The sequence below is a fragment of the Ciconia boyciana genome, chromosome 1 (genome assembly GCF_034638445.1).
Source record: "Ciconia boyciana chromosome 1, ASM3463844v1, whole genome shotgun sequence".
Classification (NCBI taxonomy): Eukaryota; Metazoa; Chordata; class Aves; order Ciconiiformes; family Ciconiidae; genus Ciconia; species Ciconia boyciana.
This window is the reverse complement of record NC_132934.1, coordinates 67,374,164-67,389,864: the sequence shown is the minus strand read 5'-3', so window position 1 is coordinate 67,389,864 and position 15,701 is coordinate 67,374,164. Positions and strand designations below refer to the sequence as shown.

The window sequence follows — 15,701 nt, the reverse complement described above, 5'->3', positions numbered from 1 at the left end:
TTTCAACCATTTTTTCTTTTGTACTGTAAGACTGCATAGAGTGGAAGAGCTGTGTCGTGGGTCTTGAGCCTGGAGGCAATGCTGTCAATTAAAAGACTCAGCTGACAGCTGTGGAGTTGAATCAAGATCCATGCGCAACACTTGCTGAAAGCATCATCCTTGCAGGCTGAGGTGATATTATTCAGTTTAACAGAATAATAATTCACATTCTTTGCTATAGTCTGTAGTTTTTCTACACTGCAGGTATCAGTTTGCTGCTTAGTTCTTGCTGACTGTGTTTTCTAAATGTCCTTATGCTTTATTTTTTGGTGGTTTTCTTGTAAAACTCATTTTTGGTTCTCTAACCCCTGCTCCTTACACACAAAATATCCTGCCAACCATTTATGTACAGTCCTTTTTTTTTATTTCCTTGTTGAAGTGTTCTGGTTTATCCTGTTCTTCCTTTCGGATTCTGAATGTTCTACATGAGTGGTTTTCAATCTTTTCAGGTTTTTGGGGCCCAGAATTATTCTTCTGGGGATACAGGATCCTGTACACCAAATTTAAGTTCACCTGACAATAGGCTTTTAAAAAAAAAAATGCTTTATTTACCTTTGCAGATCCTTTAAAGGTAGTTCACAGAAGACTCACATAAGGACACTACTGTTTGAAAGCCTTTCTTCTGAATACTGACACTCATGTTAATCAGCATAACAGCATTACTTTTCATTATATGCCTTATTGTTTATTAGCTCCTGTGTTTAGTTTCTCTTAACATTCTCTATAAACTAATTTCCTTAAAGCCTATTACCATTTCTATTGCACTAAGATCTTGAAATATCTTTTGAAATTTCATTTTCTTCTCAGTGCCTCCCTTTTATCTCTAGGCTGGTCATTCATTACAAATGTGGTGCTTATACACAGCGCTCAAGAAAGATGCAGCCTTGGCAGTATAGCAGCCACTTGTTTATTTCCAAACCAGCCCCAGCACAGTTACCGTACTGCCTTCCCTCAGTGCTTTCCCCCTCTTTTCACTTTCAGAAAATCAATCCCATTCCTACTAACACCAACAGATTGGTCCTTATAGTTTTTTTTTTCCTTTGGCCACTCTGGTGAGCCTGCCAAACACTACTAATTAGCAGTTGTTAGATCTGGGCTCCGGTCCTCTGACATGCTCCATACAAATGGACTCAAAGCGATTTCTGTGGATGCTGTAGGTGCAGTGATTCAGCCATCTGCAATATATAGTACAGGGTGGCTTTTATAGCTGCCTTTCCACTAAGATGTAGAACCAGTAGTTCGTTTCATATAGGTCATTAAATGCTTCTTAAATGGTTTGAAATTTGGATAATGTTCTCTGGAGCAAGATTTGAACTGTATCATTTTGCCTGTCCTTGAATATCCAGCTGTCTCAAAAAATGTGCAATCAGAACAGCATTTTTTGGTACTGGAACCTACTATCCTTAGTTTAAGAGTCTACTAGTGTCACATGCCAGGAATTCAAAGGGCACTTTCTGCCCATGCAATGGATGCAATCATAAGGAGGCTTATGATTGTTTTGATTGTATGATCGTTTTAGGAGGGTATGTTGAATGTCACTAAATGACTAAAGAGTGGTTTGAAATACTCATGTGAAAGGGGTGCAGCAGGGCAAAATGAAGGAGAAATAACAACGCAGGGTGATATGCCAACCTTTAATAAAATCAGAGCATGTTTTTTGACCTGGGGAGGTAGAAAATGTGAGAGCATTGTAGCAGGACTTAAACCAATGTGAGGTGATGCGTATCTGGGCAGTGAAATTATTTAAAATGCTGATATGATTGTTCAGGGCTCTCTGCACTGCTAAGTATGATCCTAAAGGTACCAGATCTGTGACCAAGACCAGCATTTTGCTGGCATCACTGTACAGTCACTTGAATCCATAGATTATTATAGGCACCCCAGAAAACAAGAAATCTCCATCAAAGGAGGTCATGTTGTTTCAGTTATGAGATCCTCACTAGGGAATGACCACCTTTAAGTCATGCTGCAACAATTATTTCTTTAATGATGTCTTTCCCTGTAACTGAGATGCTGTTTATAGGATCATCCATCCTTCCTGATCTCCACAGAGACAGGAATGAGGCGAACCAGAGCCACTTGTATCCGGGAAAGGAGCTTGAATATTTTTCAGATTCATCAGTGACCTTAGTAGTCCATTATAAATATAGATGGAGGAGTCTGGACAGTAGAGTGTAGGTGCCAGTTTTAAGCCCTAAGAAAAGATACAGATGCGAAAGGTGGGATTCACTTAATTAAATGGATATGTCTGAATGTATATGTCTGTGTCAGGTCCTCTGTAGTCAGCAGAGAGAAACTGACAACTCTGGGGAAGACTCATTTCATCCTAAAGAAGACTTCTAAAGCAGAAGACTTCTAAAGCAGTAGACTTCTAAACCAAAGACAAATATCACTAAAGGAGACAGATTTGATATTGCACATGTTTAGGAGGCACAATACAGAATAAATGGCTACTAACGATAGCAAATCACGGGCCTGCTGAGTGTTTTCAATTTAGAGTAGCTACAGGACCTCCAGTTTACAGAAACTCTCCCCCAGCCACTGCGAACTTCTGCACAGTGCACGATACCTGGACTTCACACCTCCTTCCAATTTTAAAAGGAAAGATTCTCCCTAACTTTCTTGTGAGGTATTGCAGGAAAATTGACACATTTTAACAAGCCAGATTTCCCCTCTGGGGTGCAGATGTTCAGACATGTGGTGAGGCTGCCCTTGGGTTGTGAGTGCCATTGTCAACTAAATGATGTTAAGTGGAGTTGCACTGAGGACAGATTAGCTACAGGCATCTGGCTGCTTCAGCCGGTTTCCACACTGTCCTTGCCCCAACCACTCATTTTCAGCACTGGTCTTAAGCTGTTTGTTTTCCACTCCATTCCTGAATGAGTGTTCACGAAAGTGTTCACTGCTTGCGCAGTGGTCTAGGTCGAAAGCTGAGGAAGACAGCTATGACTAGAACCTGTAAAAGCTCTTGAGACAACATTTTGCTCCCGCTTTGGGTTTGTTTTTTTTTTTTCTTACGATTTGTGGAATCTTTCATTCTCTTTCAAGAAAAGGATGTTGAGGTTAGGTGTACAGTTGGAATTATGGTTGGAGTACTGGTGTTTTCCTCTCTGTGTTTTGACATTCAGTCATCGATGAGAGCCACTCACTCTCCTTACCTATTAATATTCACATTTATTTCTTTCCTATTAATATTCACACTTGCTTCTACACTAGAATTTATTTAAAAATGTGCATTTTTGGAAGCTGCTTTCAAGATACAAAATTGAGAGAACATCTATTACTTTGCTAGCTTCTTTCATTTATGTTCTCTAGGCAACAAGAAGTGTTTATGCAGGCTAGATTACAATGTGTTAGTTATGTATGCATGCACATATGTTTATAAAATAGATATATATTAGATACTGTAGGCATATAGTGTATAATGAGTGTTAGTGCTTCCATTTGCAGATCTCAAAGCACTTGGCTGAGGAGTGTAACCATTTTTACCTCTGTCTTAGACATGGGGAAGCTGAGGTAGAAAGGGGATGTGGCTTGTTTAAAAATGCATTAACAGGTCGGTAAGAAAGGGAATCTATGTCTTTGATTTCCAATACAGTGCTGCATTGGTGGGCAGTGATATCCATCTTGGATATATAACTTCTTTTTTTAAAAAAACACTTTCCTTTTCCTGGAAATTCTAACTCAATTGTGAAACTTTAAAGACCTAATTTTGCTAGTATTTTAGACAGAAAAAAAAGATGTTTGTAAAGCATGAAAACCCGATCCTGCTAGTACTTAGAGCAAAACGTGGTTGATACCAATAGGATCAGGTCTCTGTTTGCAGGCCATAGTTTGAAGAAACAGTAAATTTGGGTTTAAGACTCCTAGTACCAAGTTAAAAAGGCTGTGACAGGAGACATTATGACATCGATCCAGGATGACCTCACTCTTCCAGTTCAAATATATAAAATGCCCCTAATCCGGTGTGTTAACTTTTACTGGCAGGCTTAGCATAAGATCAGTTACTGCCTGCCTGCACCACTCCAATTTCATGCTGGACATGTAGCATCTGTCTTTCTGCAGCCAGCATAAAGCCAGCATAAAACTGACATAATCTATGCATCAAGTCCTCCGGTTAATTTGACAGAGGAACAATGGTGTGACCGCATCTGATCCGAATCAGTTTTGTCCTGCTGTCTAATCAGTCGCGCAGAGATCTTGCGCTAACGGCCGGGGAAGCGTGGCCGTAGCTCAATGCCCCGATCCCGCCGCTGTTCCACGTCCAGGTTTCCTTGCCCATTGCCATCTGCATTCACCGGGGACGGGGAAGGGAGCGGGCAGCTCTTCCTTCCCAGTTTCCCGAAATGGCAAGGGAATACTCGAGGCTGTCCTCCTGCTCCCGCAGTTTACTGGGCTGCATCTCCCTTTCGTGGCCGCTAACGTGGCCGTCGCTGCAACATGCCGAGCAAACCAAGAGGCGCTAGAGTCGCAGCGCGGCTGGCCAGCCTCGCTCCGCTGCCAGGAGCGCAGTGGAGGGGACCCGGGCGCTTTCAGCAGCGGCCCCGCACAGGCGGCGACCACGGGCTGACAGCCGGCGTGAGGCGCGCCGGGCTCCGCCGCCACCCTCCGCTGCGGGTGCTTCTGCCCGCGCCCCCGCGCTTTAAGGCTGCTTGCCCTCTTCCCCGGCGGGGAATGCCAAACCCGAGGACGCTGTCGTCTTAAAAAGCGCGGGGGAGGGACCGCGGGGAAGGGAGGCGGAGGTGCCGGCTCCCTGGGAAGAGGCGGGCGCCCACAGCAGCATCTCCCCGGCAGCCGCCGCACCAAGGCGCGCTCCCGGCCGCCCCGCTCGCCGGCCCGGCCTCCAGCGCGCCGCCGCCTCCCCGGGCAGCGGGGGCTCGCCCGCCCGCCCGGCCCAGGCGCCCCCGCCGCCGGCAGCCGGGGCCGCCGCAGGGCCGGGGGAGGCGAGCGCGGCCTCGCCGCCTCCCGGGCGGCCGGGGGGGGGGGGCGGGGGCGCGGCTGCGGCGGGGCGGCCCGCCCCCGCGCTCGGCGGCGGCTGCCGCAGGCGGCCCCGGCCGGCGGCCCCGGCCCCCATCCCGTCCCCATCCCCGTCCCCGGGCCGGCGGCGGCGGGGACGGTGCCGGTGCCGCCCCTCGGCCGCGCCCGCCCCCTGGCTGCCTCGGCGGCGCGGCGGCGCGGCGGCGCGGTAGTGCCGGCGGGGCTATGGCTGCGGAGGAGGTGCTGCAGGGCGCGGACCATTACAAGAGCGAGATCGAGCGGCTGACCCGGGAGCTCTCCGAGACGACCCACGAGAAGATCCAGGCGGCGGAGTATGGGCTGGTGGTGCTGGAGGAGAAGCTCACCCTCAAGCAGCAGTACGACGAGCTGGAGGCGGAGTATGACGGCCTCAAGCAGGAGCTGGAGCAGCTGAAGGAGGTGAGCGAGCCCAGGCTTTTGTCTCTGCCCGCCGCCCCGCGCCGGGTGCGGGCAGCTGCGGGGGCGCCCCACGCGTGTCTCTCCCCGGAGCCCCGGGCCAGCCCCCGCAGGTGGGCAAAGATGTCCGGGCCCTGGAGCGGCTGCGGGGATTCGTGGGGTGGGGAGGAGGGGTTTCCCGGGGCCGGAGGACCAGCCGGGACCGTGGAGCTTAAGGACGGATTACACAAGACTGCAACCCCCCTGCCCCGGGAAATTTCCCTGGAGCCGGGGCCGCGCTCCCGCCCCTGCCGCCGGGAGCCACGACGTGTGGTGACAGGGATTTGCAGCCCTGGAGGGTGCCTCCAGTCATACCTGCAGCGTCCGAGGCTGTTTTAGGAAGAGGAAATGAAACAGCCCGTAGGATGTGAGCTGAGCGAACCTGGTATATGAGGACTGGGGATCTATGTAAACAGTTGTCTGCAGTGCGTGAGGAGAGAGACGGTTCCTTCGGAATGTATTTATAGACCTGCTGTAGTCTGCCAGTCAGGGGAATCGCTGCCATTGAGGGGGGTGAAGTAGCCGCACAGTAGTCTTGAGGTCACCCCCCATCAGTGGAAATTAAACTTCTGCGTCATGCTGAGAGGATAAAATACTTGATCGGAGAGGTGGTTTTGGTTTATCTTTCAAATGTGTTTTTGTAACATCCAAAGTATAAAGTAGGGGAGTGCTACACCTTACCTTTCAGCTTCGCTAAACATGACTCTGAAATATCATCGCTCGTCCTATGTTCATCATTCAGGGAAGTAACTTCAGATTGATACAGTGCACAGACACGGGAGCTACAGAAGCGGCGTGCGTACATGCGTATGCAGCACTCGTATCTCTACATTTTATGGTCTTTTTATACTGGCTTAGAATGTAACTAATTACATATTTTGAAAAGAGAAGGTAACGTATCAGACAGATATTCTCCCAAATTTAAAAGGTATCTTTTTGTTCTACAAAAATACATTGCTATATGTAAAGTGCAGAAATTCTATTCAGTTAGAAATCAGGAACATATTCCATGTTGAGGGAAGCCACTTAATAAACTTAGATTATATATGAATATATTCTTTAGAATACTAAATGATGCACTTTTAGGAGTATTTTTAATAAAATAAAGGTTTCGTTTTACTTGCAGGTAAATGAGTTATGCTACAGACTTGGTTCAGTGTCCAGAAGAGTTGAAAAAATTCTATTTTTGATAAGAAGAATAAAGCTGTTTTTCAGAAAACCTACTGATCTCCTTAAACTTGCTCTCTGCCTCCCCAGCCCCGCTGAGCCTATGCAGTAGGCTCAGGACTGTGAAACCAGTAATCGCCAGTTCAGGGATAGAAATACATAACTTGCACTGGCTTGAAGGCAGTGTTATTTGAAATGACCCGGCAGTAACAGAGGAACAGAATTAAGGGGGAAAAGCTCAATGCAATTTCTAGGGGGGGAAACAAAAAGAAAGAGATAAGCAGAGCTGTAGCTAGCTGTTATCCCAGCACAATAATGTACAAAAGAAGACTGGTCAGAAACCAGGACGACACATGGGTGCACATGGCCACAGACAGAAAGGATAGTGCAAGGAATTGAGTTGAAATTACTAAACTAGAGGGATTAGTCAACACCATTAACTGAAATCAAAGATGGGCACAAATTCTCTTCCTGTTTACCTCCCCTTGAAGTCAATGGGATTGCATGCTCTGCAGCCCAGAATGTCTCCTGTGGGGCCGTGCCTTCATGCTGTGCCAACCACAGCATGGACACTGAGGATATCCATGAAGAGGATAAATCCTGTAGCTTGCCTGATGCCAAGCAAGAGCGGAGCCTCTCTGGTTTCCAGTTCAGGCCCAGGGCTCCCAATTCCAGAGCTCTCCATAGCTGCAGATAGGGCATTTCCATCCCCCACCTAGGCTGCAAGAGATTTTTTTCTTGCTTCTAATCTTTATAGGAGAAACCACACTGATTCTTACTGCACATGAAGCCCTGCAAAGGAGAATTTGCTCATATCCCTTCCTGTCACTGTAATCTGTTTTCTAAGCTTCTCTGTTACCACCTCCATTACGACTGTTCCCTGAGCGCAGATCAGACTCGTAACTGTGAGACATAAGCAAACGGTGCCTCTGACGACACTAGTGAGGCAGAATTCAGGTGGTTCGGGCAAACTATCTTGTGGAGACTTGAGGGCGTAGATTTTGGGGCTGTAGGGTTCGGTCTGAAAGCTCTCAAAGTGGCAGAAGAAGTCCAAAGATGGCTTTTCTGATAAGGCTCTCTCTAAAATATGTGGAGGAGGGCCTTTGTGTGTCATCTCCAGCAGGCCCTGCAGAGGATGTCCTGGACAACGGCCCAGGTGTGGTCTGCATGGTGGGACATCGGAACACCATGACTGACTAACGGGAGCTAGGAAGACTCCCAGTGTGTCAGTGGGGGTCTGTGCTTCTGCTCTTACCTCGCTACATCTGCAGCCTCTCTGAAGTCATATTGGGGTATAGAAATTAGGCCTCAGGTTTGCACTGAAACAAATAGCTTATCCATTCATGAGCAATAGTAGATGCAAGAGTGTGGGCAGGATCATGCTTAGGACTATTACCTCTCCTTCTGTGGACCTTCTCTGAACAGATTCAATTATAGGGTCGAATTTTATTGAGGCAAGTCTTCATTTTTTAATGGTTTCATTATTAAATTCTTGTGTTCTGCTGTTAGGAGCTCATTGTATTTATTGCTTAGCAGGCAGAGCTGCCCGTCTTTACTCAGTCATGGCTTAGCAGTCTAGGACCTAAAGTCTTCTCCCATCCTCCTCGGCAATTCAAAACTTCAGTGAACTTCAGCGGGGCCTTTTCCATATAGATTGCAATACAGAGCCTCAGCTATACAATAATTTCCATTGTTGGAGAGTGAGATGGGAAACTAAGGCCATTATAGGATGTTGAAGTAAAAGCAAATTGCAATGCGTTACATTAAATATTAATACTTGTATACAGGATATATGCTATCCACCATGCAATGTGGATGGTTGGTTTAGCAACCTCTGATGTTTCTTGTGCTACAGAAGTCTCTGCTTTAGCCTAAGACTTTGATGTTTTGGGCCATGAGATCGATTTACATTACAAAAACTTTGCAGTTTTAATCAGTGACCTAATAAGGACTTCTTCTTCCAAAATAGGCAGTTATTACTCATGTAAGCGGTCCAGGAAAGACTCAAGTCATCTGTCAGCTACTGATCTTATGTTTTCAAAAATGAACTGAATGGCAGGAATGTGAAAAGGTATACTCTGTTGTGTTGACTTTAACAGCTTTCAGTATTATGAGATGGAGTACTTGTGGTCCTGATGGTAGACAAGATTGTAGTGTTAAACAAAACATTATTATTTTTAAAGCTTTATTAATTTTCATAGGATTTTCCTTTTTTTCAGTCTGTAAATGATGTTTCTGTGCCTCACTCAATTACATCTCAGAGTAGTGGAATTTTGGCCTTGTGGTAAAAACACTGTAGTTTTAGGACCCCTGTTCAGAAAGCTACTTTAGCAGATGCGCCTTTTAACTTGCAGTCCATAAGAATGCAGAGAGTAAGGCTCATTGCTGTTAGTCATGGGATTGAAGGTAGCCTGTTTTCACTGCCTTGCTGAGGTGGGAGTTTAATGACCAGCATATTTTATGGAAAGCATTTTTCCAGTGGTTTTAGTATTTGTGGTCTTACATGTTCACATTGCATTTGCTGTAAGGATAATGTTTGTTGTTAGTTTTCATTTTAACGAAGTGTAAAATGGCTTCATATTGATCTTCTTGCTTGAGCTACCTGCTGTAGCTGTCCCTGCTTGAGCAGGGGGTTGGACAAGGTGATCTCAAGAGGTCCCTTCCAACCTCAACCCTTCTATGACTCTGTGATTAGCTACTGTGCACTGGTGGCCTGTAATGTTTTTAAAGGGGAGAAATATCAGTCACCCCCAGTCATGATAAAATGGGGATGGAAGGCAGCTTTGATGTCCAACTCTGCAAGACATTTAGGCCTGGGAAATCCTAAGCAGAGATTTTTCTTTGGGAATCAAATCATGAACATAGCGGCTGAGTAGATCCTCAAGTCCCTCTCCTTGACTCCCTCACCAACTGACTAATTTAGGCAATATCTCACTTGGCTTCTTGGCTCTTACGTATTTCATTCTATGGAGACAAACTCTTCCCCTGGATTACACATAGAGCTGGCTATCTGATTTCCAGGTTGAAGATGCAGTTTGGTGTTTGTATTACTTTAAACCCAATTATCCTTGGTAAATTATTGTAAACCAGGCTATTGGTGAGCAGCCCTATCCTTGGCAGGTCAAAAATTCTTGTTTTCTGAACTTCACGGAGATGTTGTGTCAATGATTATGAAGTACTCCAGTCAGTTTAGTAATGAGGCTTCCACAAACAATTCTTGGTCTGGGACTGAAAAGGGTTTTTGAGGAGTAGAGCTGAAGCTCTCTCTGGCAGCTTCTCTTCTGTTCTGCTCTTCCCTGCATTACTTTAACATAGGTGACTCAAGCTCCGTCTCCCCTCTCTTCTGACACGGCGCTACCCCTCCAACTCCTCCACTGTTCTCCGAAGCCTCTCTCACGCCTGCTGCTGGAGTCACTTCTCTGCCTCTTCCATCGTTGAAGTGTACAGTTTCTGGGACTTCTCTGGATCCAAAAAAGGTGGAAAAGGGGGAGACTGCCTATCCTGAATACAGCCCTGTTAAATGGGGATTGCTGTACACACCTGTCTGCATCACAGGATGCTTAGAAAAGTGTGAAGCATCTCATAAATCCCAGTGAAATGTTCTGAATTCTCCCCAAAGATGAATGTGTCCCAAATACATAACTAGAAAGCTGTGAACTGATGCCATCTCAGTATATCTTTACACCTCCTTGCAGGGACAGCATCTGTGGGCCTGTGCCGGCTGAGGCTGAACATTTTCAGCATCTCATCGTGATGTCAACACTTTGTCCTTGGCATCTGTTCACGTTGTGCCACTCAGAAAGGCCGTGCTGCCTAGCACCCAGCTCAAAGATGAGGACAGGGCAAGGGTGAGCGAGCTGGAGGGTCTGCACTCAGACGCTCTCTGCAGCGCTGTCTCCTCCAGAGCCCAGCCAACACTGCCTCTGTCTCTAAGGCATACGCTGCTAATAGAAGTTTTTACCCAGTTCCCTTTCACAGCTGGCCTGGTTAGGAGAAGAGAGCAGAGCAGTATGGGAAACTGTTACACACAGAAAGGAGCACGTGGAAGGCAATATAAGAATTTCAGTGATCAAGCCGTTACGCAGGGGCTTGCACAGCAGCTGGATCCAGAGCAGCCCTAAGTGGCATTCGTCACTCTGCACTTTCCTCATACGCATAGGTCTGCAACAAAAAGAGTCTGAAGATGCTCTGAGCAGTTCGTTTTGGGAGGTATGCTTACAAGGAGTGCCTTAACAAAATCAAGCAGCAGCTTGCAAAGCTTTCATTCAGCTGTTACAGGCTGGGGACTGACTGGCTGGGGAGCAGGTCTGTGGAAAAGGATTTGGGGATCCTAGAGGACAGTGAGCTGAACGTGGGCCAGCAGTGTGCCCTGACATTGAAAAGGCTAACAGCATCCTGGACTGTTATCAGCAGAAGCATAGCCGGTAGGTTGAGAGAAGTGATTATCGCTTTCAAATTGGCACTTGTTAGACCCCATCTAGGAAACAATGGCATCCAGTTTTGGGCTCCCCTAATACAAGAAAGACATGGATAAACTGGACCGAGTTCAGCAGAGGACCACCAAGATGGTCAAGAGCTGAAGCACTTGCCCTGTGAGGAGATGCTGAGGAAGCTGGGCTCATTCAGCCTGGAAAAGAGATGGCTGTGGGGGACCCAGCAGCAGCCTGCCCATACCTACAAGGAGGTTATTGAGAAGACAGAGCCAGGCTCTTCACAGCAGCGCATGTTGGGAGGACATGAGATGCCTGGCATAAATTGAAACTAGAGAGGTTCAGATTGGATTTAAGGCAGAATTGTTTCCCCATGAGGACAGGCATTGCCACAGGTTGCCCAGAGAGGCTGTGCATGTCCTTCCATGCGGGTTTTCAAGCCCCAGCTGGATACAGCCCTAAGGAACCCAGTCTGGGCTCAGAGCTGACCCTGCTGTGAGCAGGAGGTTGGACTAGAGAAGAAAGGAGGTAGACAGCAAGGGGCCTTGAACAATGCAAGGTCTCTGAGGGTGCCCACCGTGCCCAGTTAAATTCCAGTAGCAGCTTGCTGTGAGTTACCCAATACATAACAGCATGCTGCCTGGGAACAGTGACCATAAGCAGAGCCGCAGCCTCACTTCTTGCTTGAATTTCATTTTCTCTTGAATTTCATTTTCTCTTGCTTGTCATTAAACCTGCATTGACCTGGGGTTACTAAGCGTGTAGTTTGATGTGCTCTTCTCTCAAGCAAGACAGCCCTGCATCTCCCTTTGTCATTTCTGCCCCTGTTCTGGCCCTCAGTTGTGCAACTCTTTATACTGTCACACCAGGGTAGAAAACTGACCTCAGTTAAAAATAACCGAGGAGGGGGTGTATGCTATCTGTAACCCAGGCTGGTTACACGATCTGGTTCACAATACGTTCCCATAAACTGTTTTACCTGTATTGCCAAAAAGTCAGCAGGAGGATAGAAATGAATGCTGAGGAAAGAGGGGGATAGGATGAACTGCTTAAACAGGTACCGATGTTAAAAGAGATGCTCATCAAATTACGGCAGGATTGCTTCCTCTAAGAGGAAATGAATCCTGTGCATTAGCCTACAGAAAACATAAGCAGCTGAAATCATCTTAGGGGAAATTAGAGCTATTGTTGGAGCTTTGGCAGCATGCAAAGAAAAATGTAGATGAACCTTTTTTTTTTTTTCCCGGGGACCTGTATCGCCAGTTGCTCTCAGTAATTGCATTGTATCCTTATGAGCCACTACAGATAAACATGTGATTTTTAGACCTCCTACAATACCCAACCCTTAAGCAATGATAGTCAGCTTTAAACACTGGGGGCTCACATACTCCTGAAATAAATCTAAATAGAGTTCAATTTGTCTTCTCCCCACAGTTAAATTATTTTCTTACTTTCACTATTTAATCAAAGAAATCCCTCTATAATCTGAGGGATTCTGATTGAATCAGTCATCTAGGTTGAACTCCTCTGACATAAGTGGAAGTTGCAACTGGATTTTATGTCATGGAAAAGTTAATTTTCTGTAGATGTTCCAGAAAATATTCGATTAGTACCAAATAAAAAATGACTGATTGAAGCGTTAATGGGTGAGCCAGGCATTACTATTGTGAAGTACTTCCTGTCTAAGGCTGGAGAATGTAAAATTGGGGCTCACTGAAGAGATTTTAATCTAAAGCTCCGCATCTGTTTGGAATTAGGCCTTTTGTAATGGATTAAAAAAATTAATTTGCTACCACCTTTTCACCTTTCTTTAGGTGAAATATTTTTCCTTCCCTTCTGTATTGCATTGTAGATTTTCTTTCAGTTGGTATGTACAACAGCCGTCAACACCTGGCTTTATTGAAAGTGCAAGTAGGGGCAAAACAATGGTGAAGAAAATAAGATTTGGCATAAACCAGTAATTTGTGAACATTCATTGTGGTAAAATGAGGAGCATTCTCAGTCAGATATACAGAGTAAATTTGCACCTGGGCAACTTTTATGTACCTTATGCAACTGGCAGTTGGAGGAAAATACATGCAAGACCATATTTTTCTGGCTGTATTGAGGTCTTCCAAAAAAGAGCTTTCTTCTTGAACAGCCTCTCAGTTTTTCAAATGAGCTTCTCACTTTCAGCACCTCATTTTCTATCAGTCATGCTTTTGCATTGGTGTTTTGTTCAGCATATGGACAATGGGAATAAAATCTGATTCACCGCTTGTGTCTGCATCCCTCATGGCTCTGCTACATTGTAGGGCTTTGCTGCACAGTTGCCTTTGCTATGGATTTCCCTTCTATATTTGTCTGATACCTGAGGGGGTAATGTTTAATTCAATACAATTCTGTACCGTACATTTTTCTTTGGGGTGATTTTAATTTATAATGGCAGAGACTGAAAAGCATGCATTCATTTCTGCTGAACTGTCTTACATTTGTGGCGTGACTTTCATAGCCCTCTTCTTTCCTCATTTCCTTGTGAACTCAACACCACCTTATTTTAGGGGGGAGGAGAGAGGGTATTTTTCTGATTTAGAGGAATTGATATGGCATGTAGAGACATGAATGTGCCCTTTGTCCCTTTGCCCAGGACTGCTTGCATCACTAGCAGCAGATGATTATGAGGAGAACCCAGCTATTTTTCATACTGTACTGTGAAAGCAGTCCACGAGTACAGACCAGCTACAGATGGAAGTAGTTAGGACTACTCAGAAGGTGAAAAATGCGTCTCAGCAAGGGCAGGTGCCTAAAGCTAAAGTAAGCAGGTAGAAATTAAGCTAGATTGCAGGTTAGTGTTTTAATGGGGACTCTACTTCTCTGCGGAGGGTAGTATTAAAAAATAATTTCAGTATCGTCATATTTGTGTTTCTGAATTTCTTTCACTATCGAAGTTTAATTAACTTAATAGTTAAAAGGAAAAGCAGGCCACTGGCCTAAATATGTGGTTTTGGGACAGACCTATGAAAACTATTAACACCAGAAGGCTTTCACTAAGACTGAAATTGGTCCCTTTTCCTGCATCTCTCTTGTGGTTCCTCCCTCTCTGTCTGCAGCCTTTCATTTTCTGCCTCTCATTCTTGTACAGCATTCGACTTCTGTCCATGATGGCTTATGTACTTTTTAATCTTCTTCTTTTCAGTCTTTGCCCTACATCTTAGTGTTGATTTGGTGCTCCGTAAGACATGGAGCTGAATTTTTTATATTAAAGACACTTTTTGTCATTGTGTGAATGTAAGAAATCTGGCCATTTGTGGCAGACTAGACTTTCCATACTGTGCTCAGATATTGTAATGACATGAGGGAATCCTAGAAATACTTAGAAATGTTGTTTTAGCACGGTCTGAAAATGAAACAGCAGAGGACTTGTCAGCTCTGCTTTGTAGCAGCCTCACCATTAAAATCATCCTTGGAAAGACCACTTTTCAGGCAGCTTTAAAATTGGGTTGGCTGCCTGTGTGCACAGGAAGAAGATACTTTTTCGTAAAGTTTTGCAAAAATCAAACCTTTTTAAAAATTATTGTATGGCTTCTGGGGTTGTTTATTTATTTAACCCCAGACAGGAAAATTGATGCCCAGTGAGGTTAGGTAATGCACTCAGTCTTTGTGACCAGGGCTGGGAGCGGGGCCCACTATCCACACAGTCGTGCCATACCCTCCCATCATCTTCTCCCCTGAATCACACCTAATTTGCCTCTGCGCTGTGCAACTGTGTTAAACCCATCTACACAGCAAGTAGTTTTCCAGTGCTAGCAGTAATATATACAACAGCCCGCTTAACAAAGAAGCATAAAAGAAGCCCTTGGTTACCAGAGTTAGGCACCTTTCCCTTCAGTCAGTCGCTTCTGGGGACATTTCAACTGAATTATATAAACTTCATCTTTCCTTCCTGTTCCTTTTTGTCTGTGTTTGCTTATTTTTAATTTGGTGGTCTCTCAGAGCTCACAGATGACACACGGAGAGCAGGAGTTTATCCGCACCAAACAGCCTTTCCTTGGTTCCCCTAGTCACTCTGAATAGATTTAAATGTCGGTGTACTGAGAATAAACTGTGAAGTGCTGTTTGTCATCACTGACTAATGGCTACATCCATGAAGGGAAGCTGGAAGTTGTTAAGTTGGAGTTTTAACTTCTCTTTTGGATACTTAGAGGAGGAAAACCAGCTCCTACTAGTTGTAAACTTCAGATAGGAAGATGGAAAAGGATCAGCAAGCCTCTAAGTATAAAGATAGGAATTTGGGTCAGGCAAAGGGAACAGGTGGCTTGGTGAAATAATTCATTTATAAAAGTTTGGCTGTTGGCCAAACATGAACACAGCATGATTTGGATTTAGTCTTGCTTAGGACTGGAGTCTTATCTACTCATATCCACAAAGCAAGATGCAGGATGCCAACCTGTACTGAATCCTGGCCCTGTATTTCCATCAAGACAGAGCTCTCAACCTTTTGGCATTCGAGTTTTAAGAGAGCTAGAGCATTTGGTATGGGGGTACATGGGGAGTTCACAATTGGGTTAAACTGTCTGTGTAGGCATAGCCTCTGGTTCTCAATTTGATGGCTAATCCAGGATACTTAACAACTAT

General features: G+C 45.3%; 1 protein-coding gene across 11 annotated transcripts in view; it reads left to right on the top strand.

The window, feature by feature from the left end:
• Nucleotides 1–5,084: 5,084 nt before the first annotated feature.
• Nucleotides 5,085–15,701, top strand: part of BICD1 (BICD cargo adaptor 1) — a 274,792-nt gene continuing 264,175 nt past the window's right edge. For all 11 annotated transcript variants that reach the window (XM_072872473.1, XM_072872449.1, XM_072872458.1 and 8 more), the window contains exon 1: nt 5,085–5,454. In XM_072872473.1, coding sequence (XP_072728574.1) covers nt 5,242–5,454 — 213 coding nt within the window. In that variant the 5' untranslated portion in view covers nt 5,085–5,241. The remainder of the gene's footprint in view (nt 5,455–15,701) is intronic.